The 27,054-nt window shown below is 38.9% G+C and overlaps 2 protein-coding genes across 2 annotated transcripts in view; one reads left to right on the top strand and one right to left on the bottom strand.

The window, feature by feature from the left end:
- The window catches only part of LOC139758075 (DNA-binding protein SMUBP-2-like), a 65,400-nt gene that overhangs the window by 5,116 nt on the left and 33,230 nt on the right, over window positions 1-27,054 (bottom strand). The window contains exons 12-16 of the mRNA XM_071679155.1: window positions 10,435-10,613; window positions 9,303-9,426; window positions 8,007-8,183; window positions 3,881-4,983; window positions 1,358-1,465 (exon numbers count right to left, since the gene is read on the bottom strand). Coding sequence (XP_071535256.1) covers window positions 1,358-1,465; window positions 3,881-4,983; window positions 8,007-8,183; window positions 9,303-9,426; window positions 10,435-10,613 — 1,691 coding nt within the window. The remainder of the gene's footprint in view (window positions 1-1,357; window positions 1,466-3,880; window positions 4,984-8,006; window positions 8,184-9,302; window positions 9,427-10,434; window positions 10,614-27,054) is intronic.
- LOC139758080 (alkaline phosphatase-like) overlaps window positions 12,140-27,054 on the top strand; it is a 28,494-nt gene continuing 13,579 nt past the window's right edge. Inside the window, exons 1-3 of the mRNA XM_071679163.1 lie at window positions 12,140-12,262; window positions 25,012-25,174; window positions 25,285-25,373. Coding sequence (XP_071535264.1) covers window positions 25,090-25,174; window positions 25,285-25,373 — 174 coding nt within the window. The 5' untranslated portion in view covers window positions 12,140-12,262; window positions 25,012-25,089. The remainder of the gene's footprint in view (window positions 12,263-25,011; window positions 25,175-25,284; window positions 25,374-27,054) is intronic.

The following is a 27,054-nucleotide window of genomic DNA, read 5'->3' as shown; positions in this document are numbered from 1 at the left end:
TAAAACAGGCTAATCTAGCCTGAAACAGCAGTTTAAATCAAGATTACCAAAGCCTTTGATAATTGTGAACACATGCATTACATCATCTCTTAAACTTCCCTTTTCAAAGAAAGGTCATCTAAACAGTTTGCACAGGATTTGTTTTTCAAACCCGGAAACATCTTGGTGGCTTGATGCTCACTCCCTATTCTATCCACATTTCTTTTCAAGTAAGGTAACAAAATGAACACAATATTTAAGATGTGGATACATCAGCAAACTGTCAGTGAATACATTTTCTCAGACTTGACTTAGAATGGTGTATCTACGAAGCCTTAAATTTTGCCTCTTTGAGTCCTACTGGTGTAAATGGGCTCTGCCATCAAGTGGTAACACCACAAGTGAGAAGCCATTTCCAACAAAGCTGTATTATAATCAGTGGAGAGAAAAGAGTACAGCATTGATGAGGACCACCCGCTAAAGGAGCTGCAGGAGCCCCATAAAAGGGGTCCCAGGGTTATATAATAATTTTGATAATAATAAGTCCTTTTAATCACTGTTTACTTAATTGGGCCATTATCTACAGTTTGCAATTTCATTGTCACAACTGACATGAAAAAGTCTGAACTTAATGACATCAAGATTCATTTGCTATTTGTAAGCCCAACTTATCAATTTGTCTGTACCATCTTGCAACTGGACATTTGTTTTCTGTTTTAGCTATTATTTTTGAAGGGAAGAGAAGTGGGTGCGTAGACAAGATTTCTCCACCCAGACTAGTAATGGAAAAAGTTCTAGATAGAATTAAGACATCACCTGAAACATTTGTGGATTCCAGGAAGGCATGTGACAATAATGTTAACAGGAAGACTCTATGGGAAGTTCTGACTACAGCCTATAATGTGCACAGGTGAACTAAGAGTACTGAGAAAAACCATTTACAGTATGATGAAAGTGTGAGAGGAAACACTGGTATGAGTGAATGGTTTCAAACAAATAAGGGTGGATGTCATGGATCCTATAATTCTTGGAAAGCTTATGAACCTGCTGATCATATAGATGATAGATAAAATGAAAGGGGTGAATTCTCATAGCCTCAACCCACCATATGAGTAAAACATTGTTTTAACGCTCTACCATGCTCAATCTCACTCAGACAAAAGTGTTTTAGGCAAGACATAATGTCCATGTTTTGAATCAGTCAGTTAAATAAATCAACTTCTTTGCTACTATCAGACTATAATACTGCAACAGTTTACAAAAATCAGCCACAGATAAAAATGTCTTACAAAATTTTCAGTAAGACATGTAAGTACTGCCCTTCTTGGCTCACACTGCAACATTTTTAAACAGATATATTCTTATAATTTCCGATTACCTTAGTAAATTGTGCAATTATACTGTCAAAATCTTCCTCCTTTCCATCATCATCTTTATGGGCATTTCCTTTCTTGGGATTCTTCTTCTTCACACTTTTTTGCTTGACCTGTTCAAAGATATTATAAAATTAAATCTAAGGATGGAATTAACTACACTGAAACTTTAATACATGTAATGAATAATTTCAAATGCATCTGTAACACCTAAATACCTTTACTACTATTACTGAGGCAGTACACCAGTCTGCTTTGGTCACCCATGGGAGATAATAAACATCACCACTGCTACTATTACTATTTATGATAATGATATATTTTTTTCATACATTTCGCCATTTCCCGCATTAGCAAGGTAGCATTAAGAAAAGAGGACTAAGCCTGAGAGAGAAATTCCTCGTTTGGCCCCCTTCCCTGTTCCCTCTCTTGTAAAAGTAAAAATAGGAAGGGAGGATCCCCCCCCCCCCGCCTTTAGTCGCCTTCTACAACATGCAGGGAATACGTGGGAAGTAGTTTTTCTCCCCTATGCCCAGGGATAAACAATAATAATAATAATAATAATAATAATAATAATAATAGAGTGAATTGGATCGATGTGGTATACCGGGGTAGACGTGCTGTCAATGGATTGAATCAGGGCATGTGAAGCGTCTGGGGTAAACCATGGAAAGTTCTGTGGGGCCTGGATGTGGAAAGGGAGCTGTGGTTTTGGGCATTATTACATGACAGCTAGAGACTGAGTGCAAATGAATGGGGCCTTTGTTGTCTTTTCCTAGCGCTACCTTGCACACATGAGGGGGGAGGAGGATGTTACTCCATGTGTGGCGAGGTGGCGATGAGAATGAATAAAGGCAGTGTGAATTGTGTGCATGTGTATATATGTATGTGTCTGTGTGTGTATATATATGTGTACATTGAGATGTATGGGTATGTATATTTGCATGTGTGGACGTGTATGTAAATACATGTGTATGGGGGTGGGCTGGGCCATTTCTTTCGTCTGTTTCCTTGCGCTACCTCGCAAACGTGGGAGACAGCGACAAAGCAAAATAAAAAAAATATAATAATAATAATAATAATAATAATAATAATAAGAAGAAGAAGAAGAAGAAGAAGAAGACGAAGAAGAAGAAGAAGAAAATATATATAACAATAATATTATAATATTTTTTTTCACACTTCATTGCCATTATCCACAGCTCCCTATCCTCAACCAGAAACCACAGAACTTTCCATGGTTTACCCTGGCTGCTTCACATGCCCTCATTTGGTCCACTGACAACACACTGAACCCTGTAAACCACAATGTTCCCATTCACTCTATACTGTATGCACCTTTCACCCTTATGCATGTTCAGGCCCTGATCACTCAAAATCTTTTTCACTCTTTCTATGTCCAATTTGCTTTCCCCCCTTTCCTTCTTCCTTCCAGTTCTGACACACATATCCTCTTTGTTCACTTTTCCTCACTCATTCTCTCCACATGTCCAAACCTTTTCAACACATCCTCTTCAGTTCTCTCAACTACACTTTTTATTACCACACCTCTTACTTATTGATCAAACCATCTCACACCACATATTGTCCACAAACATCTTATTTCCAACATCTCCAACCTCCTCCACACAAAATAATTAGCGTTATACTACTACTACTACTACTACTACTACTACTACTACTACTACTACTAATAACAATAATAATACTGTAATAAGAATCTATTTTTGATACACAGACGCCACTCCCATCTTAGTGAAGTTGTGTCAGGAATGAATGAACTATGGCCTCATTAGCACACATTCACTCTTGCTGTTATGAATACTGTCATGAAACCTGAGCATACCATCCAAAGAAAAGCCCCACAAACTATTTCATGGTTTACCTTAGCTGCACCACATGCCCTTGTCCAACCCAATGATAGCACATCAATCCTATATATCACATTAATCCTCTTCGTTCTATCCTGCGCATGCATCTCATCCTTGTAAATGCTCAGGCCCCAATACCCTAAAGCCTGCTTTACTCCATTCTTCCATATCCTTAACGGTCTCCCCTTACCCATTCCTCCCTCCACTTACAATACATTGAGCCTCATGGTCAGTTTTTCTTCACTTATTCTCTCCATATATTCAAAACATTTCAGCCTAAAGTGGTCACCTTTGTAAATCAAACTGTGCTTAATGCCATACCTCTGTATTACACTGTTACACAGTCACTTTATAAATAATCAAAACACCTAACACAATCTATTGTCCACAGGCACTTCATTTCCAATGTAATCTTCCTTTCTCATGCTTCAAGGGCCAAGACTCTTTCCCTTTACACTTGAGCAATGTGTCACTCAAAGCCATAAAATCTATGTTGTTCCTTTCTTCAAATATACTACATATCACTCCCTTCTCATCTTGATTACATCCACACACATTAAGACACCCAATCCTGAGACTTATCATTATCAATAAAAATAATAACAATGATAATAATACATCTAAAGTTCCCTTGATGAATTTGAAAGCATAACTTACATTTCTGCTTTTCTCCTCTTGTTCTCCACGCAGTTTCCTCCCACACTGTGCACTATGAATGGTATAGTTTTGTTGAATAATGTCCTTCCCACAACTGCAGCAGTGTTTTGTCAAGGAATCTTTCAAAGTCTTTGAGTCCTTTTCTTTATGTTTTGTACAGTTAGTAGTACAACCATCTTTGCAGTTACAGACTGGAACAACTACTTCCTCATACTTTCCTCCAATGTAACGTGTGTAAACAATTTTTCTTTTGCCATCTAATGACTGACATTTTGGTACAGCCCCATTCTGGATGCTATTTTCTTTGCTTGTTTCTTTTAGGTGAGTTGTCCCATGCTCTGAAATATCTCCCTCTATTATCTTTGATACAGCCCCATTCTGAACGCTATTTTCTGTGCTTGTTTCTTTTAGGTGAGTTGTCCCACGCTCTGAAATATCTCCCTCTATTATCTTTGAAGCCTGTTTACCATTATTTTTAGTAATCTGTTGTGCTGTAGCTGCACTCTTCTTCTGAACAATTATGTGACGGTTCTTACCTTCCCCAAGACTCTCATGCTGAAGATCAAACTCCTTGCATATTTCATGAATCACTCTTCTTTCATAAGCATTCAACTTGGATGAGAATGCATAACTTTGTTTAGAGGACTTGAGAAAACTGTCAATAACAGCTTCAAATTCTTTTCTCTGTGCATCACTTTCTTCTTCAGTATGTGTCTCGTCTTTCTCTTGTTCAAAGTTTTCTTGGATGATGCCAATCTTTTTCAGAACAATATGTCTCTCTTTACCCTCACCCTGACTCTCATGCTGTAGGCCATGCTCCTCACAGATTTCATGAATCAAGTGTCTCTCAAAAGAGTTCAAATTGGGAGAAAACTCAAATGTCTGGTCCGAGGACTTAAGGAAACACATGACAATGGCTTCATATTCCTTCTTCCGTTTCATATTCTCTTCCTCACTGGGCAGTTCGGCTTTTCTCTTTTCATTTTTAACCGTATTCTTTCCCATAATTTTTGACTCTGTCGTTTGCTTTGGCTTCTCTTTTTTGTCAGATTTTGACTTCCACACAATACATTCTGGTGTCTCCACTTCAGTTGTCTCCAATTCTAAAATGGAAAAAAGTGTGGGGAATGAGACCCTATTATCTTCCCCATAGTATTTATGATCATAATTCTAACCTCTCTATGTTCACAAGAAGAGAAGATGAAGAAAAATATGATAGAAAGGAGTTATAATCATACAATAAGTGTGACAGCACTTAATCATAATAATTAGTTATAATTACTGCTACATTTGATTAACTCCCCACACACTCATGCACCTTACATGAAGGTCTGCCAACAAAAATGTCACAGAGTAAAAAGTATTCACTGTGGGTAGAAGGAATAAGGCAGTCATGAATAAAACTAGCATAGATGAAAAGTCTGTGTTCAAATATCTCCCATTTCCATTAATCATGTGCACTCTAATGAACCTTGGAAACAACATTTGCATTACCATAAATTACTCTCATTCCTCATAATGGTCAAAATGTTGCATCATAACAGAAAAAATGCCAAAAATGAGACATCAATATTTCTTTTCTATACATTCACCATTTCCAGCATTAGCAAGGTAGCATCAGGGACAAACGAAGAAATTGCCTTGTTCACACACATCCAGTGGCTCTCTAGCTGTCATATATAATGTAAAGAAACCACAGCCACCTAATCACAAACAGGGCCCCTCAGACCTTCCTGTGGTTTCCTTCAATTACTTCACATGCCCTGTTTCAGTCTAATGACCACATTGTCTCCCATAAATCACAGTGACCCAATTCACTCTATCCCTTGTACACCTCGCACCTTGCTAAATGTCATGGCCTAGGGCCTTTAAAGCATCTTTAACTCCATCCTTCAACCTCCTCCTGAGTTTTTCCCTTTCCCTTGTTCCCTCCACTTCTGACCCATTTAGTCATCTTTCCCTCACTCATCTTTTCCATATGGCCTAACCATTTCTGCATACCCTCTTCAGCTCTCTCATACATAATCCTCTCACTATCGCACTTCCCTCTTAACCTATCATTTATCTGATCAACGCTCCTTAAACCACATATTGTCCTCAAACACCTCATTTGCAAATCATTCATCCTATCCTTTACATTTCTATCTAAGGCCCACACCTCACTTCCACATGGGACTCCTATACCTACTGTACCATCAAAGAGACCCATCTTTACCTGAAAAGAAAGTAACTTCTCTTTCCACACATTACTTAATGCACCTAAGACCTTTGATCCTTCACCCACCCTAGGGCTCATTTCAGCTTCCTGGTTCCATTCACTGCCATACGCACTCCCAGGTATCTTAAACATTCCAATTTCTCCAAGTTCTCCTCATTCAAATTCACACTCAAAATAACTTCTCTCTTTTCACTGCTAAACCTAACACCTTGCTTTGTCCTTAAAGACAGTGACCTCTCTTTCTACATTCCTCAGTACACTAAAGACCCCACTCCACCCACCGACCCTATGGATCATTTCAGCTCCGTGGTTCCATTAACTGTCAACTTCCTGGGCCATGTCAATGTCAACACACAATCCCGGACAGTAAAATCTCGAACAATGTCTTCAAGTATTAAAGATAATTCTCAGACCAAACACACTCTCACTATGTATATGAGCCCATCCTCAAAACTACACAAGTTCTTTTCTACCATCATTATAAATTTTCATGGATCTTTTTAGGAGAAATACAAAATCAAATATGTGACTGCAGTAGAAATATTTCTTTGTGAAACAATATTACTGCACATGAAGTAAACCTCCAATTCAAACGTTTCTTCATTCACAATGGGCAGTGAACCATTGCCCTGGGGAGTTAAATTTGTACAATAAGAAATTCTCACATATCATATATATATATATATATATATATATATATATATATATATATAAATGGGGATAGGGGAGAAAGAATACTTCCCACGTATTCCCTGTGTGTCGTAGAAGGCGACTAAAAGGGGAGGGAGCGGGTGGCTGGAAATCCTCCCCCCTCCTTTTTTTTTTAATTTTCCAAAAGAAGGAACAGAGAAGGGGGCCGGGTGAGGATTTTCCCTCTGAGGCCCGGTCCTCTGTTCTTGACGCTACCTCTCAAACACGGGAAATGGCGAATCGTATAAAAAAAATATATATATATATATATATCTTTCAAACTATTCGCCATTTCCCGCATTAGCGAGGTAGCGTTAAGAACAGAGGACTGGGCCTTTGAGGGAATACCCTCACATGGCCCAATTCTCTGTTCCTTCTTTTGGAAAATTAAAAAAAACGAGAGGGGAGGATTTCCAGCCCCCGGCTCCCTCCCCTTTTAGTCGCCTTCTACGACACGCAGGGAATACATGGGAAGTATTCTTTCTCCCCTATCCCCAGGGAATATATATATATATATATATATATATATATATATATATATATATATATACTATCCCTGGGGATAGGGGAGAAAGAATACTTCCCACGTATTCCCTGCGTGTCGTAGAAGGCGACTAAAAGGGAAGGGAGCAGGGGCTGGAAATCCTCCCATCTTTTTTTTTTTTTCCCAAAGAAGGAACAGAGAAGGGGGCCAGATGAGGATGTACCCTCAAGGGCCCAGTCCTCTGTTCTTAATGCTACCTCGCTAACTCGGGAAATGGCGAATAGTATGAAAGAGAAAGATATATATATATGTATGTGTGTGTGTGTGTGCATATGAGTGAATAAGACATTCTTCGTCTGTTTCCTGGCACTATCTCGCTGACACGAGAAACAGCGATTAAGTATAATAATAATACTAATACTGATACTGATAATAATAATATATACATATATATATTATTATCATTATCATACATAATTGCTGTTTCCTGCGTCTACGATGCAGTGGCAGGAAACAAACGGAAAATGGCCCATCCACTCATACACACATAAATGCCCATTAATGCACATATACATACATATACATATCAATATATACATACACACACAGATTTATACATATACACACATGCACATATTTATACTTGCTAGCCTTCATCCATTCCTGTCGCTATCCCACCCCACAGGAAACAGCAAATTTCTGCGTACATGACATCAAAATACTCTTCCTCTTACCATGCCTGTATTCATATGCTGCTTTGATGTGACCATGTTCTGACATGTAATTAACAAAATTCTTAAGGAATGCGTGCCTGCCAACAGTGTCTGAGTCACACACAACAGTTAGGTGGCGCCTTGCTCGTGTCACAGCCACATTCAAACGTCGATCTTCACTCAGAAATCCAACATTACCTGAAATTAAGTGACCAAAGATAATATCAGCCAAATCACACATATCATCCACACCATTCTCTTCAACTCTTTTGAGTTCACCAACAGTGAAATGAAAAATAATTTAAAATACAACAATATAAATGTGAGATTATTCATATGTTGGGTATGGCTGTGTCAATCTAAAATGCCTTTCCAATTACTTAAATTTACTTAAAGACAGCTTAAATGCACCACTGCACTTCGACTCAAATAAAAATGCTTGTAATTTCTATTTATGATGAGAAACTTTTCTCACCTTGAGTTATATTATCTCAAAAGAAAAAGAATAAAAATGAAAATATTTGATCTCATTATACTTTTATACAGATACTTAGCTTACAGTTTCTTGACTGAATTATTCAAGCACTTATCAAGCCTTTATCATCCAGACCCAAATCCTATTTCATAATACCCAGACATTCATCCTAAATTGTCCTAGATACTCAGTCACTACAACAAGAATATTTTCATCATCCATGCACTGACGCCATTTGTCTTCACTACTCACAATTTTGTCCCTATCTAAAATTACTCAAATCTGATTCCTTGATCTACTTTGTATACTGATACAGATAAGAATGATTAGAAAACAAAGATCTCTATATCATTGAAAACAATTCACACAAACTTTACTTCAGGGTGTGACGTAGACAAAACTAGCACCTCTTCTTCCTTGTACCCTGCATTCCACCCCATCCCTCCCCACCAATACCTGGAGCCCTCATCACCATGTTTTCTGGTAAGTTTTCATTAAATAATGCCTATACTAAAAGATAAGAACATATGGTACGTTGTTCTTAGGCTAAGTTGTTGCTGGTATATTCCATACTTAAGAGTTACATATAGAAAATTTGTGCTCAGGAATGTAGTCCCCTTAAATGATGGGTTTCAATTGTTTGTTTAAAGACATGCATTGCAACATGTTTTACAGACAGGTGATTCTGGCACTAATTAGGAGCCCCTTTATAATGATTGGCTGTTAATGCATCTAAGGTATCGACTTGTATACAGAAATAAAAAAACAACAATTTCTGACAACTACACAAACAACGCAAAGAAGCCAGAATCATCACAACCTCTTGCTCTACAGTTCATTACCTTCTTTGTTTGAACGAACAAGAGATATAATAACTGCTTCCTTCTCTCGACCTTGAAATCCATCAACTGACCGGACCTCTACACCAGGATGATCAATCTTAAGTAGACTGCGGATTAATTCCACCTGAAAACAAACATAAACAATGACTGACTATACAATAACAACATATTACATCTTATGAAAAAAGAAAGACTTTTAGTTGATACAAACAACTGTAAAGAAATGTCAGAAAAATTTGTCACTTTACAATATTCAGGGTATAGACATTTTCAGAACTCATACCAGGAGGCCTTATCATGAAAGCAGCACAACTCTTAAACATGAGGATGAATATGCTGATCAGCATATTTACAAAGTTAAATGTTTGCACATCCATTACACCTATCACTGTTTAATGAAAGTTTCCACAATGCAATTGTGCCAGATTCAGACATTCCTTGAGAGCTCAGTTTATGCATACCATAATAACCATGAACCCTTTAAGCTGTCCTCACATATCTAAGTTGCTTGGCAGAGAGGCCTCAGAGAGATCAATGATCCATGTTTTCATGCTAGTAATCAAATTTCAAATGATCTATGGTGGTGTAGCTAATGTCTATGGCATCCTCATAAAAAAAAATCATAAATGAGTTCTTCCAACACCTTCCAGCTGTGATACTATACTGAATGTATAGACATAGATGACAGAGCTAGTAAACTACAAACGGATGTAATGAATTTCTTAAAATATTCTGTTGTTAGGAGAATGGGCAATATAGGGAATAAGGGTACTGAATGAATGCAGTATAAAAAATAAGGAAGAGATATTCTTTAAATATGAAATACTTAATTGATATGAACATGAGACAAAAAAAAAAAAAAATGCCACTCACGTAAAAGTAGATCGAGTAAAATAAATGAGGATGGATAAATGTGAATATTAAAGTCAAGATGAAATAACAAAATGAGAAAGGTGCCTTAATTGATAAACTGGTAAAAATCTTCAAATATCACATATAAACAGGGCACTGCATTAGCTATCCTGTTGTACTGTGAGACAAGACATTCAGGATACTGAAAGAGAAAAAATATGACTTAAAAAACCCAAGTTTCTCTAATTCTCTAATTCAAAAGTTTTTCTCTACAATATACCTGCAAGTTATAGGGGGTGATAACAGCAATATCCTTCTCTGGTACACCTGCAACTACGAGAGCCTTAACCTGACAACTGACTATGATGGCTTCGTTCACATTCCCTTTACTCTGGTCTTCAGAAGTTTCCAGCTCCCAACAGTCACATCCAGCTGTGTCAATCAGCACTATCGCACTTTCTGGAAATACACATAACAATAATTAACAAAAAACATATCCCTGATCAGTTACTACTCTTTAATACTCACAACTTTGGTTTTATTTCTGACAAGCATAACAAAGGACAGTTATGGTTACTAAAAAATGAGTACCAAAAGAAAAGGGTTGGTTTTGAATGTAAACAACCCATTCGTCTAACCAAAACAGAGCAATGTGTGCATTAAAAAGAAAAGACTTGCTCTCACTGGGCTTAAGTAAAACACCATTGTGCCCTCTAACATAGAAATTCACTGGATTTCATATTTGACCACTATATCTACAAAGCTAGGCAATGCTTATTCATGGACAGCCAACAAACTGACCAAGACAGTGAAATCACTGGCACAAAGTGCAGGTGGGATGTTTCATTTTCACTGTTCACTCTTCACCAAAATTTTTGTTTGTTAATGAACCATTTAAAGAAATGGTGTTTAGAAAAGGATGGGATGCGTGGGATAGGAAAACGAATGAAGGTTTAATGGCTCTGCCTTCAATAAAGAAGTTCATATGCTTCAAAGCCTACATTTTTCACCTCTGATCAAAGTCGTATTTGCTGAAAGAACAACCACATGATTGCTGAAGAACCATAGGAATAACATGAAAACTAGAAAAGAATCTTATCCTTAACGACAATTTGGCCTTTGACCTGGATTGCCTAGTGCCATAAATGGGTAGTTCGCTAAATCTATACAAAGGTCTCCTTTAACGTGACTGAATTCTAAAAGGCTGGTAAGAGGCCAGGCCATCATACTCAAAGTTACAATGTTCGCACATGAGGTCTTGCTGTCGACTTCAAATCTGGTGACTAGATTTTATTACAAATTATCGTTACAGTACGAAAACATGGAATACTCAGCATCCGTCTCCCACTTATCAAGGAGGAATTCTACTGCATGAAAAGGTGAAGGTTGAGAACATAACGCTGCAACCATGAAGGTCATTGCCATTATATAAGTCATCCACTCACGTAAAGAAATCATCAAAAGCTCAAGTGTTGTCTAATATCAATTTCATCTGACTTTTTATCCTTAACTGAACTTGCAATATTTACCTAAAAAAAGTTAGAAAAGTCTATTAAATGAAGAACGACATCCACGGATGTATATTGGGGTACATACCGTGTACTCAGTTCCAAAGCCACTCTTCTATCCTTTTTTTCTTCTTCTTTACATGGTATGTTAAATGCTCCTTGGAACCTGTATCAAATTGTAGTTTGTTACATCAATACAGGCCATCTTCTATTTCAATGAAATTATTCTTTTCCCTAAAATCTACTCAAATCCTCTCCCTTACCCTTTCCCCTTCTAAGAGTGTACTTAACTCCTTATAAACATTTCCACTACTGTCGATATCGAATTAATGTTGACCCCCAATTAATAGAAAACATGGCATTTACTCTTAGGGGTTGCTAGTACAACAGACCTTGTCTGGGGGCGGCATTATGACTATCCCGGGGGAAGGAGGTGGGGGTGGGGATGATGTGGACAGGTGGTTAGGTTAGTGGAGAGGTTCACCTGGTATATTCAGTATGTGAGTAGGCGCCGTGAGATAAGGACAACCCTCGAACTCTCCACATCTTTTGACACGCATGAACTGTTCAACAGGTTGTGCCTTAACAATCTATTTCACGGTAAGACCTATTTACTACTTTATGTACAATGTGTTAAGGCATACCCACTTTTCTAAACTTAATATGATGTCCGTTTTTTTTTTTTTCAAAACATCAGCATCGAATAAGAGAAGTACACTTAACAGCTCTAAATCAGATAGTGTAGTTTCATGGTAACAGCCCAGAACTGTTACGTAACCCACGCAGTAATCGCGCATTTTCTATATTCGCCTATTCTCGAGCATGCCTTACTTCGCATGACTTTCTCATTCTATCTTCCGTATATAAACTCTACTGACTATTTTTCATGCGTGTAAGCTAATCAAGTAGGGCAGTAGATTCACATATGACCAAGATAAGAATCTTCATTGATTTCCTATTTAACTAAGTCCATTAACAATGTATAAAATTAAAAAAAAAAAAATTACTCGTTGAAAAATAACTAAAAATTCTAAACAATGAAAGGTCTGAATTACGGTGTTATTAAGTAGATGGTTTTCAAAGCATTTATACATCTTCACTTTGGCATTTTCATGAGAACTACCACTTAAATACTCCAAAGAAGCATGTATGTATGTGATCATATACAAAAAGGAAAGTTTAGGCTTGTGGGGGTCTCATCTTTTTCATCATACGAAACTCTAAATGTCTGTATCTAGTTCCTTGCTTGGTTTGTTCCAGTTATCCAAAACTCTGGTACTATGAGGAGTATATCTTTACATTTTAGGTAACTTGATTTCCTGCTATGTTCTCTCGTCGTTCTATCAGATTTTGATGTTCTATATCATCTTTATCAAATGACTTAAAACTTGTCGTAATTTATCCCCCCTTCATAGATTTCTACCGTAAGTAATTCTACGGCTGCTAGCCTTTCCCTGTAACTCTGTATCTTTACTTCTGGTATAATCACAGGTGCCCTGGGCCTTGACCAAGTTTTGATGTGTTTAGCCAGATAATATAAAGCTGGTGCTGAATATTTTTCTGGGTGTACTGTACTGAAAATGGTTTTCTGAACATGCGCCCAATATTCACATGTTGTTTTAAAGTTGAATAGTAAATAATCTATCTCCTTCCCAGTCCTGTGAATTTGGGGGACGCACTTGTTACTGTGTCAAGCCCCCAAAGCCTTTCATGATTCCTTCTTCATGTCTCCAGGAATAATATGACACGCATAATCAAGAGCCTCTTACGACTCAGTTCCAACCTCATGCGTACAGTAATCATGAATCGAGGGAAATACAGCAAATCTCGCCCACATGTTCCTCTTGTACATGCAACGACGGCGATGAACGATTACTTTTTCAACAAAATAAAAACCTCAATAGCCCCATTGCGGCCGATATTGGCATCATCCCTAACACATGTGAAAGGTTACGGAGGCGTCCTTCAGGAATCATGAGTGACAACGAGGGAGAACAATGCGTTTGTAAGGAGAGGGATGAGACCAGCCAATCACGGCGCTACCTTCCCGTCTGAGCTCAATTGGGTCATCTATTACTTACTTCCTCGTTGTTTCACTGCACTTAGCCTTAAGGAAAGAACATGCAACGTGCAATAGTAAAAGCTGAGAACATGAAACAGCGAAAAGAAACTGTGTACCATGGTGAAACTATTTCCTCGGGGAACGTAAATAGGTAAACACACACACTGGAAAAAAATTACCAGAAAGCACACGAATGACTTTCTGCATAAGAAAAACTACCAAAGTGAGAGAAAATAAGGATTCAGGAAAGTGGATCATGTATATCGAAGTTCTTAGATTCACAACAGTGACCTCTTAAACAAAAGAACTTCAGACACTATACCACACAAGAGGCTGATTGAAAGGCTACATCCATCAGGCAGGAATGAGCAGGATATTCCTTCTAAGGATAAATATTTTGGTGGAAGAGAACAAAGGAGGCATGTTAAAGGAGCCTTTATAAAGTGAAAATCGCTTTTCGAAAGCCACAGGGTCCCGTTCTGGGACCTTTAGAGTTCATCTACGTAAATTATTTGCCAGAAGGTACGTCCTCCTAGGCATACGAGGCAAAGGCCATGAGGGATGTGAAAAGCTAGGAGGATTGCATCAACTTGTAAGGGAACCTAAAGAGACTCCAAAGTTAGTCTGATACATTGTGAAATTCAACCCGAACAAATGTAATGAGGATAGAACACAGTGAAAGAATGCCTCAATATGAATAAAAGAAAATAAGAATAAAAGAAAATAAGCTGTAGTACTCGGAATGAGCGACGACCTTGGTCGACAACATTGTCTCTACCCTGTCTCCACAGTCCCACAATAGGAAAAAAAAAAAGTCTGCTTGCAAAAATCAGAATAGCATAAATAGTATATGAATAAGAAACTGTCATCAACCTGTTCACATAAAGAGGCACAAGAGGTAATAGAGAAGGTCCAGAGGATGGTAATTAAGACGGGACAAGAATGAATAAAGCTGAGCTACAAGGAAAGGGTATGGATTTCAAATTTTGCTCACCATACGCGAAAGAAGAGTCTGGGGAGACAGGAACACAACCTTTAAGTATTCTATGTAACTCAGATTACATCAACATTGTTAACGGTTCTTTGACAGATATTAGGATACAATGACCAGAAGGCATGATATGAGATTAAGTAAAATACTAGTTAAAAAAGATGTAGAGTTCTTTTGTAAGAGTGGTGGATGAATGGAATAAAATTGAAAGACGACGTAGTCAATGAAGAGTAGTTTAAGTTAGTGGTGAAAAGATGTCCAAGACATGGGGCCCCATGAGCGTAAAACTCCCTCCGGTAATTGTAAACAAGTGATTACATAGTGTACCTGATACAATCTTGAATTTTCATGTGTGTCTACGCATGATTAAAGAATGGTATACCTACGCAGAAGATTAAGAGACAGGGCCACAGGAATTTAAATTTCTCTCCCTTTAACACACATACATTAATCACATATTTCATGTAAGAACCATACAAATAACCCGAAACTTTACCTTTTAACTGTGTGAGCCGCAAGAGCAAACAAAGGCTCCAACTCACGAATTTACAGTAATCTTTTCTTGTGAACATCGGTGTAGTACCAATGCTACTGGATCAAAAAGCACTGCAACTTAATACATCAGCGGTCAAGATGTAGCCAAATAGTTCCACCAACTGGTGTTGCTACGTAATAACAAACCACCTCAGGGAGTTTTCACAATCTACTTTACCACGTGGCTCCAGATTAGCGTGACGAGTATAAACAGTTTACCGCTCCTTGCAGACTTTAATGCAACGGGACGTAGTCTAACCGTTTACTTTTTTTTTTTTTTTCAAACTGAACTGGAGTGAACAGATTGGGATCACGAAAGAAAAATAGCACCATGATGAATACTGTGTGATCTAGTGACATCTAAAGAGCACTATGAATAAAATGTACCTCTGACCTATGATGATGCCCTTCTTAACCAGAGCGCCCATAATAGCAGCCAAGTCCCTCAACGATGCTTCACAGGGGGACAGTCCTGTTTATATCCGTTCCCTATGCAGCGGGGTCTTAAACAGACTTTGGTGCACACATATACGACTAAAGTGATCAGTGGATAAATCTCCCATGATGAGAGGAAGACTCTCCCAAAATAGGCACACGGGAGATTATAAACGATATCCATATACAGAGAATCGCACAAGAAAGATCTATTCACGAATCAAATTACATATGTTGCACAAGCACTGTTGCTTGCAGGAAATTCCCAGCGGCCTGAAAAAAAATTTACATAAATTCTGTCATATTGCGAATCTCAAGCCATGATAAGGCACTGGGACGTCTGAACAAACTCTAGTAACTTAAATGGAGCTACTAGACGGTTGTATACCGGAGCTGTACTAGTGGAGGGTATGGAAAGCAGGTTTTCACAACGGTGTCTGACTTGCGTGCGTCATCGACCAATCTAGCCAAGTGACCCTGCCAGCCTGCAAGACTAGGGGGTCGCTTAAAAACTGGAAATGGACGTGCACTGTGGGGCGAGATGTGTGACACCTTTACCTTGTGTGTTAAATAATAGGTTGCGCAGACGTTGGTAATGGCTGAGCTCATAGCCTTACGTACACCAGCAGGGATATTTTGAAAAATATCACAGACTTGAACTACCATCAAACTTGTGTACTGGTAGTAGTAATAATTATAATCATTTGGAAATGCACGTCAAAAAAAGTGACTGAAAATGAAAGGCCACTCATGTAAGTGTCAGGCAACAACGTACCACCGTCAAAGCTAGGTAACTCTTAGGTCCAAATCTACTTATTTACATGTGTGGATGAGGGATTCTCTTACCAAATGACCTCCATCTTTCTTGGTAAAAAAAAAAATAAGGAATTCTTTGTCTACCTGTACATACCCAATCTGTTTTCTCTCACAGGTCCAAAGGGCCCAATAGCCAAAAGCAAAAACTGACATAAAGATTAAATACCTCTGGTATCCCTTGAATGCATGACATTGATATATATATATATATATATATATATATATATATATATATATATATATATATATATATATATATATATATTCCTATGAGTCCATGGGGAAAATGAAACACGATAAGTTCCCCGTGGACTCATAGGAATATCTTGATCACGCGCAAAATTGTGATCCTTTCCAATATATATATAAATATATATATACATATATATATATATATATATATATATATATATATATATATATATATATATATATATATATATATGGTCGATCAATATATTGAGATCAGTGAAGATCATCTCAGAGACGGGCACCAACAATACAAGAGAAAGGGGAACCAGTAAAGTCACGATGATGAGATAACGACCATTACATCAAGTGGGGACATCCTTGTTTAACCAGACAATGTGGAAGACTGTCTTTAAGAGCTGGTAGTTTACTAGCTGACTCAGCACAAAGTAGATCCACAAATCTGAACACGAGTTTAAAAGAGAGAAAAAAAGTTGCCAGTGCAGTAGGATATTCATCTTGGCTCAAAAATGATGATTCTTAAAAATCATGAGACTGGACTAGGGAAGTTTCAGAATCCCGCGAGCATCAGTGCTAACCAATTACTATCATTATATCATTAAGGTTGTTAATTATCTACCTCAACAAAAAAAAATTTAATTCTTTTCCTCTTACAGTACAGGTATTGAAAAACTAGTAAATCTTCACAATAACTTTGACACCAAAAGGCACACTAAACAGCACCTCTACCCGTAATTAATTCAATATGATTTGCCAAAACAACATCAGAAAGAAGCACCAATATACGATCATATGCTATTATCACCATGATGTATCAGCGCATTAACACTACCAAGTATCGTATCAGTAACATGTGGAAGCAGAGTTTTAGTAGGATATGCCACCATTGCCATTAAGGTACTTTGCACAGATACTCTACTGGTGACAAAAGCACCAATCAACATCAGTAGGACTTGCTAATGCATTACTGTACACTCATATGTATCATGAAAGATCAGACAAGGAATGATTGAGCACATTATACCAGATGTCCTTCGCTTCCACTTACGTACGGTTCGCCTAAACAGGCAAAACAATTATTGCATCCTCAGACATGTTATCGGAAGTTCCTGAACTATAAGCTCATCAAACTACTAGATCATCTGATAATGTGTACCAAACCGCTAGATTCGACGAGTGATTAAATCTTCAACTTCATTTACCCCCACAACCAACGCCTCTCCTCCCTCCATTACCATCATCCCTACTAAAGTTTAAGCACTATTACCACCGCGTCACTCATTACCATCATCACCATTTTCGCCTCCTCCTCCATTATCATCAGCTTCTATAATGATACGTTTATCTTTACCACCAACTTCAAACCTCCTTCAATACCACTGTCTCTTTCCTCCACTTTCATCAACAGACCCTCCCTTTTCACCATCCCGCCCATGTACTCCACTTATAGCACCACAACGCCCCCTCCAAGACCACCCTTCCCTCTTATATCGTTATAAACACTCACTGCCAGACCATCTCTTAACACCAGCCAGCCCGCACCTCTCCCACTTACATCGCCATTCTCGTCCCTCCCTGCCCACCTCTACCAATGCCATCTCATGAACCAGACATTTCAGAAGTCCTTGTATGACAAAGGTCGCTCCTGCAGCCAAGCCCCCTCCACTATTGTTCCCTAACCGTTAGAGTGTCGGCTCCTGTCAAGGTTACAGGAAGGACTGGATACTATGGCACACCTGCAACATAATGCGTTCATTCCGCTACCAAAAAATGTGCCAACACATATTACACCCTCTTTTGCTGTGCTCTCAAAACCTGAGTTAAATGCTTAATAGAAGAAACTCCCGTCATAATGCTTCACATGTCCTAAACTTAAATGTAATAAAACGCAATTGTAATAATCTTTAATCAAATATTTTGCCATCTGTTCAGATGTAGAATTAAGCGTTCCCAAGATAAAAGTCTGCAATGGATGAACTCAAGATATAAAATAGTATATCACTATGTCTAACAGTTTGAAGATGGCACCATTAACTTTTGACCAAGGCGTAGAACACAAAAATACAACTGTGATGGCATGACCTTTGACCTGACTTTTAAAAGTCTAGCCAAATGCCATGCCATCATAAGTGATGCATCGCTGTGCCCAAGGGTCGTAGTGTTCCAATCATGTAGGTAAAATCAATCCTGGAATCGAAAGTATTTCTCGATTTTCTTTTCACAATACGTATGAAATAACTGTTTTTAAGAACAGCACAGTCTTGGTTTTTGGAATAAAAATGAATACATATCCATATCACCAGGACCTGAATCTCCTATGGAACCGCTCATATAAATGACTATTTCTTTTTTCTCTTTTTTTCGTGAGATGGGGGAACTGAACGAGGGCTGAATCTGATCCTACACATAATTTGAGTCTTTTCAAGGCCTAGATGTGAATTCGTGAAGCTTTTTTTTCCTCTCAAAAAACCGGAATCAGTGCATTCTGACCTAACGTGTAGGTAACACGTTCGTGCTCTTATCTGATATGCGGGGAATTCCAAGTATAGGACAATCACATTATAGACTAACAAGGCCTCTAACATCACATGAATTTTCTATGTGGCATATTTGTCATTCCCAGTCATTCAATATACGATGTATCTAATTCAAGCAACCATTAAGTTTATATTTTCTCCAAGTGAGCAAAATTCACATAATGCTAACGGTATGCAAAGACAAACACCCTCCATGCGATACCAAAATGCTATTCAGTCGCCGGTGTTTCCAGTCCACCATGGTTTACCAGGAAAAATTCCAAACAATTTCCCAAAAACTGTATCGGGCAATGATTATTACCATCAGGTACTATCTGGCATTTACTGAGCATTACCGACCGCACACAACATCGGGACCTCATCCGTGGAAACATTTCAATTACACAACTATCGCGACTTTTATCTAACTTCACCCTCGCCTTGGCCATATTTCCATCCCTTCTGACTTGTTGCAGTAACAGCAGCCGTGCTTGTCTCAATAGCAGTATTATTGTCATTAGCTGCATGTTATACCACTAACTGCACTACCGGGGATAATACTATCGCATTCCTTCCAATGTTGAAACAAAACTAACAAGGTACCTGCAACCTATCAGGAGTCAAGGCCAGTCAACTTTCCCTACGCTCACAAATATTCCCAACTTACCTCCTCACCCAAACTTCTGCCTCTCCTAGTCACCAACTGGCAACAAAACCTATGTCGCCAACTGACACAGGCATTTTTCGTTTCGACTTGTCTCTAATAACTACATCAAATTAATTAAAGGAAGCGAACTTACTGAACTTTGCCTTAAACAACCCGAGTCAGGCGTAGTAATGCCGTTTTAACTTAAAAGTTCATTGCTACGTGTATCCAACAAAGTACAAATCAGAGCTTATCCAATATTTTCGGTTTACGAAAATTCAAACAAGATATGTTCGAGGATGTAGCCATTTCCCGTGTTAGCGGGGTAGTGTTAAGAACAGAGGACTGAGCCTCTGAGGGAATATCCTCACTTGGCCCCTTCTCTGTTCCTTCTTTTGGAAAACTAAAAACGAGAGGGGAGGATTTCCAATCCCCCGCTCCCTCCCCTTTTAGTCGCCTTCTACAACATGCAGGGAATACGTGGGAAGTATTCTTTCTCCCCTATCCCCAGGGATTATATATATATATATATATATATATATATATATATATATATATATATATATATATATATATATATATATATATATATATATATGTATATATTCATTTATTTATTTATTTTGCTTTGTCGCTGTCTCCCGCATTTGCGAGGTAGCGCAAGGAAACAGAAGAAGGAAATGGCCCAACCCACCCCCATACACATGTATATACACACACACGTCCACACACGCAAACATACACACCCATACATCTCAATGTACACATATATATACACACAAAGACACATACATATATACCCATGCACCCAATACACACTGCCTGCCTTTATTCATTCCCATCGCCACCTCGCCACACATGGAATACCATCCCCCTCCCCCCTCATGTGTGCGAGGTAGCGCTAGGAAAAGATAACAAAGGCCCCATTCGTTCACACTCAGTCTCCAGCTGTCATGCAATAATGCCCGAAACCACAGCTCCCTTTCCACATCCAGGCCCCACACAACTTTCCATGGTTTACCCCAGACGCTTCACATGCCCTGATTTAATCCACTGACAGCACGTCAACCCCGGTATACCACATCGATCCAATTCACTCTATTCCTTGCCCGCCTTTCACCCTCCTGCATGTTCAGGCCCTGATCACTCAAAATCTTTTTCACTCCATCTTTCCACCTCCAATTTGGTCTCCCACTTCTCGTTCCCTCAACCTCCGACACATATATCCTCTTGGTCAAACTTTCCTCACTCATTCTCTCCATGTGCCCAAACCATTTCAAAACACCCTCTTCTGCTCTCTTAACCACGCTCTTTTTATTTCCACACATCTCTCTTACCCTTACATTACTTACTCGATCAAACCACCTCACACCACACATTGTCCTCAAACATCTCATTTCCAGCACATCCACCCTCCTGCGCACAACTCTATCCATAGCCCACGCCTCGCAACCATACAACATTGTTGGAACCACTATTCCTTCAAACATACCCATTTTTTTATATTCTACATATAAAAAAATAATATATATATATATATATATATATATATATATATATATATATATATATATATATATATATATATATATATATATATCACTACCTTGCTAACGCGGGAAATGGCGAATAGTATAAAAAAAAATATATATATATATATATATATATATATATACATATATATATATATATATATATATATATATATATATATATATATATATATATATATATATATATACTGATATATATATATATAAATATATATATTTTTTTTCAAACTATTCGCCATTTCCCGCATTAGCGAGGTAGCGTTAAGAACAGAGGACTGGGCCTTTGAGGGAATATCCTCACCTGGCCCCCTTCTCTGTTCCTTTTTTTGGAAAGTCTCCCCTCCCGTTTTTAATTTTCCAAAAGAAGGAACGGAGAGGTGGGCCAGGTGAGGATATACCCTCTAAGGCTCACTCCTCTGTTCTTAATGCTACCTCACTGACATGGGATAAGGCGAATATGTATGAAAAGGAGGGAAAGATTAAGCCAGAGACAGAGGCTGGGGAAGGAGACTGATGACTCAGAATTAGTGTGAGCATGTGATAGAGTGCAAGAAAGTAAACTCTAGATTGATATGGGTAATACTGAAAGAGGATGGAGAGAGATGGGTAATTATTGGTGCCTATGCACCTGGTCATGAGAAGAAAGATCATGAGAAGCAAGTGTTTTGGGAGCAGCTGAGTGAGAGTGTAAGCAGCTTTGATGCACGAGACCGGGTTACAGTGATGGGTGATTTGAATGCAAAGGTGTGTAATGTGGCAGTTGAGGGTATAACTGGTGTATATGGGGTGTTCAGTGTTGTAAATAAAAATGATGAAGAGCTTGTAGATTTGTGTGCTGAAAAAGAACTGGTGATTGAGAATACCTGGTTTAAAAAGAGATATACATAAATATATGTATGTAAGTAAGAGAGATGGTCAGATAGCATTACTGATTAAGTGTTATTTGATAGGCATGTGAAAGAAGAGACTTTTGGATGTTAATGTGCTGAGAGGGGCACCTGGAGGGATGTCTGATCATTAACCTGTGGAGGCAAAGGTGAAGATGTGTAGAGGTTTTCAAAAAAGAGGAGAGAATGTTGGGATGAAGAGGGTGGTGAGAGTAAGTGAGCTTGGAAAGGAGACTTGTGTGAGGAAGTACCAGAGAGATTGAGGGCAGAATGGAAAAAGGTGAGAGCAAATGACGTAGGGGGGGAGTGGGAAACGAATGGGATGTATTTAGGGGAGCAGTGATGGCTTGCGCAAAAGATGTCTGCGGTATGAGAAAGGTGGGAGGTAGGCAGATTAGAAAGGGTAGTGAGTGGTGGGATGGAGAGGTAGGCAGATTAGAAAGGGTAGTGAGTGGTAGGATGAAGAAGTAAGATTATTAGTGAAAAAGAAGAGAGAGGTATTTGGACGATTTTTGCAAGGAGGTAGTGCGAATGACTGGGAGATGTATAAAAGAAAGAGGCAAGAGGTCAAGGGAAAGGTGCAAGAGGTGAAAAAGAGGGCAAATGAGAGTTGGGGTGAGAGAGTATCATTAAAGTTTAGGGAGGATAAAAAGATGTTTTGGAAGGAGGTAAATAAAGTGCTTAAGACAAGAGAACAAATGGGAACATCAGTGATGGGGGCTAATGGGAAGGTAATAACAAGTAGTGGCGAAGTGAGAGGGAGATGGAGCGAGTATTTTGAAGGTTTGTTGAATGTATTTGATGATAGAGTGGCAGATATAGGGTATTTTGTTCAAGGTGGTGTGCAAAGTGAGAGGGTAAGGGAGAATGATTTGGTAAACAGAGAAGAGGTAGTGAAAGCTTTGAGGAAGATGAAAGCTGGCTAGGCAGCGGGCTTGGATGGTATTGCTATGTTGCTGTGGAATTTATTAAAAAAGGAGGAGACTGTGTTGTTGACTGGTTGGTGAGGATATTCAATGTATGTATGGTAAAGTGCCTGAGGATTGGCGGAATGCATGCATAGTGCCATTGTACAAAGGCAAAGGGGATAAAGGTGAGTGCTCAAATTACAAAGGTATAAGTTTGTTGAGTATTCATGGAGAATTATATGGGAGGGTATTGACAGAGAGGGTGAAGGCATGTACAGAGCATCAGACTGGGGAAGAGCAGTGTGGTTTCAGAAGTGGTAGAGGATGTGTGGATCAGGAGTTTGCTTTGAAGAATGTATGTGAGAAATACTTAGAAAAGCAAATGGATTTGTATGTAGCATTTATGGATCTGGAGAAGGCATATGATAGAGTTGATAGAGATGCTCTGTGGAAGGTATTAAGAACATATGGTGTAAGAGGCAAGTTATTAGAAGCAGTGAAAAGTTTTTATTGAGGATGTAAGGCATGTGTACGAGCAGGAAGAGAGGAAAGTGATTGGTTCTCAGTGAATGTCGGTTTGCATAAGGGGTGCGTGATGTCTCCATGGTTGCTTAATTTGTTTATGGATGGGGTCGTTATGGAGGTAAATGCATGAGTTTTGGAGACAGGGGCAAGTATGCAGTCTGTTGTGGATGAGAGGGCTTGGGAAGTGAGTCAGTTGTTGTTCGCTGATGATACTGCGCTGGTGCCTGATTCGGGTGAGAAACTGCAGAAGCTGGTGACTGAGTTTGGTAAAGTGTGTGAAAGAAGAAAGCTGAGAGTAAATGTGAATACGAGCAAGGTTATTAGGTACAGTAGGGTTGAGGGACAAGTCAATTGGGAGGTAAGTTTGAATGGAGAAAAACTGGAGGAAGTGAATTATTTTAGATATCTGGGAGTGGATTTGGCAGCAGATGGAACCAGGGAAGTGGAAGTGAGTCAAGGGTGGGGGAGGGGGTGAAAGTTCTGGGAGTATTAAAAAATGTGTGGAAGGTGAGAACATTATCTCGGAAAGCAAAATTGGGTATGTTTGAAGGAATAGTGGTTCCAACAATGTTATATGGTTGCAAGGCATGGGCTATGGATAGAGTAGTGCAGAGGAGAGTGGAAGTGTTGGAAATGAAATGTTTGAGGACAATATGTGGTGTGAAGTGGTTTGATCAAGTAATGAAAGGGTAAGAGAGATGTGTGGTAATAAAAAGTGTGGTTGAGAGAGCAGAAGAGGGTGTTTTGAAATGGTTTGGTCACATGGAGATAATGAGTGAGGAAAGATTGACAAAGAGAATATATGTGTCAGAGGTGGAGGGAACAAGGAAAAGTAGGAGACCAAACTGGAGGTGGAAAGATGGAGTGAAAAAGATTTTGAGTGATTGGGGCCTGAACATGCCGGAGGGAGAAAGGCGTGCAAGGAATAGAGTAAATTGGAACAATGTGGTATACCGGGGTCAACGTGCTGTCAATGGACTGAACCAGGGCATGTGAAGCGTCTGGGGTAAACCATGGAAAGTTTTGTGGGGCCTGGATGTGGAAAGGGAACTGTGGTTTCAGTGCATTATACATGACAGCTAGAGACTAAGTGTGAACGAATGTGGCCTTTGTTATCTTTTCCTGGCGCTAACTCACATGCATGTGAGTTATATATATCTTTCATACTTGTTCGCTGTTTCCCACATTTGCAAAGTACAACTAGGAACAGATACAGAGGATAAAATTTCTAGGTTACTCTGATCTATTTTCTGATATCCTTTGCAGATCTAGACTGCCAATTCTCAACTGCTGTGTGGTCAGAAGCATGTAAAGACTCATCTATCAAAAGACATTAAGGTAGCCATGGCTAGAGTTTCTTATCTCGTTGTGCTGTCACTACTGGGGATATGTGCCAAGGCTCGGGTTTTCCCAGTGCCAGAAGATGAAGGTAAGATACAAAGAACTAGGAACTGATTATCCCTTAATCATTTGTTATGATGATTACTGAAAATCTCAAAACAATAAGTCTCCTGCTCTAATATCCTCATATCCTAACAGACTCTGCTTACTGGCATCGCCTTGGTTGGTCTGACCTACAAAGTGCTATGGATACTGCTACTTCCAACAACTGGAATGTTGCCAAAAATGTAAGTTGCAGACCACACTCTATCTTGAAATACTGAGAAATGCACAAGAGAAAGCTGCAGGGGCTGAAAAATGGGGCATGTGAATGCTGGGGTGAGAGATCATCTGTAAACTTCAGTAAGAATTAGTGTTTTGAAAGGAGGATACCAGTGTGAAAGAAGCATGAGAAAATATGGGAATGCAGGTGAATTTCTAAAAAAAAAAAAAAAAGAGGTGTGTGGTGGTTGTTGATTGGTTTGCTACGATTCTTAATGTATATATGGCTTCAGTTGATGTGCCTAAAGATTGCTGGGATGCTATTGTACAAAGCAACAGGGATAAAAGTGAATGGTGAGTGTACTCAGTAAGATATATGAGATAGAGTTAACTGAGAGGGTGGTGGCATGCACAGAGCACCAACCTGGAAATGAAAAATGTGGTTTCAGGGGTGGTAGAGGGTATGTGGATCAGGTGTCTGCTTTGAAGACTTTGTGTGAAAATAAAGTATATGGATTTATGGACCTAGAAAAAGCATATGACAGGGCTGATAGGGATGTTTTGTAGAATTAGTCATAAATATATGAAGTATAAGGAAAGCTTCCATTAGGAACGAGTTTTTATTAAGACAGTAAGGCAAGTGTGTAAGTGCAGAGAGAGGAAAGTAAGTGGTTCCTGGAAGACAAATCTTTAGCATGAGTTTATTGTTACTATGGCTATTTAATCTATTTATGAATAGGGTGGAGGGATGTGAATGCAAAGGTCTTGGGAAGAGAGAGGCAAGTTTGCAATGTGTCAGGGGTGGATGGGCCTGGAACTGAATCAGAGTTTGCTGATGACATGTGGCAAACTCAAGTGAGAAACAGCAGAAGTTGGTTTCTGAGATTGGGGAAAATGTGTGGAAAAGTTAAAGAGAATAAAAGCAAAGTTATTAGGTTTAGCAGTGGAGAGAGGCATGTTAGCTGAAGTATAAATTAGAATGGAAAGACCTTGGAGGATGTGCTATGTTTTAAATACCTGGGAGTGGAAATGACACAAATGGAATGATGAAAGCTGAAGTGAGCCATAGGATGGGTGAGGAGTGGGCTAAGGTCTTGGGTATATTGGGGAGTGTCTGGAAAGAGAGGTTACTGTATGTGAGGACAAAGTTAGGTATTTCTAATAGTACAGTAGTTATGACATTGTTTTATATATGCAAGGAATGGGCCCTATACAAACAAGTAAAGAAGAGGGTGGATGTGTTGGGAATGACACGTTTGAAGACAAAATGTAGTGTGAAGGGTTGATCAAATAAGTGATAAGGTAAGAGAAAGGTGTGGCAGTAAGAGGAGTATGTAAAAGGGCTGAAGAGGATGTGCTGAAATAGTCTGGGCATATAGAGAGGATAAATGAAGAGAGGAAGACCAAGAAGGTACAAATATCGTTAGTGGAGGAACACAAAAAAGAATGAAACTGAGGAGAAGCTGGAGGGATAGAGTGGAAGAGGCCTCAAGTGTTCAAGGCCTGAAAATGTATGAGGGTGTGAGGCAAGTACATGGGATAGAGCAAATTGTGTATGTGCAAAACCAGGACATATGAAGCAGTCAGGGAAAACCATGGAAAGGTCTGTAGAGTCTAGTTTTGGAAAGGGGGCTCTGTTTTTTATGCAGCAAACATGGTAATTAGTGTAAAAGTGAAAAAATAAGGCTGTTCTTCATCTGTTCATGC

Source organism: Panulirus ornatus, chromosome 29, assembly GCF_036320965.1.
Source record: "Panulirus ornatus isolate Po-2019 chromosome 29, ASM3632096v1, whole genome shotgun sequence".
Classification (NCBI taxonomy): domain Eukaryota; kingdom Metazoa; phylum Arthropoda; class Malacostraca; order Decapoda; family Palinuridae; genus Panulirus; species Panulirus ornatus.
Note: the sequence above shows the minus strand (reverse complement) of the source record. Positions and strands in the feature narration are given on the sequence as shown.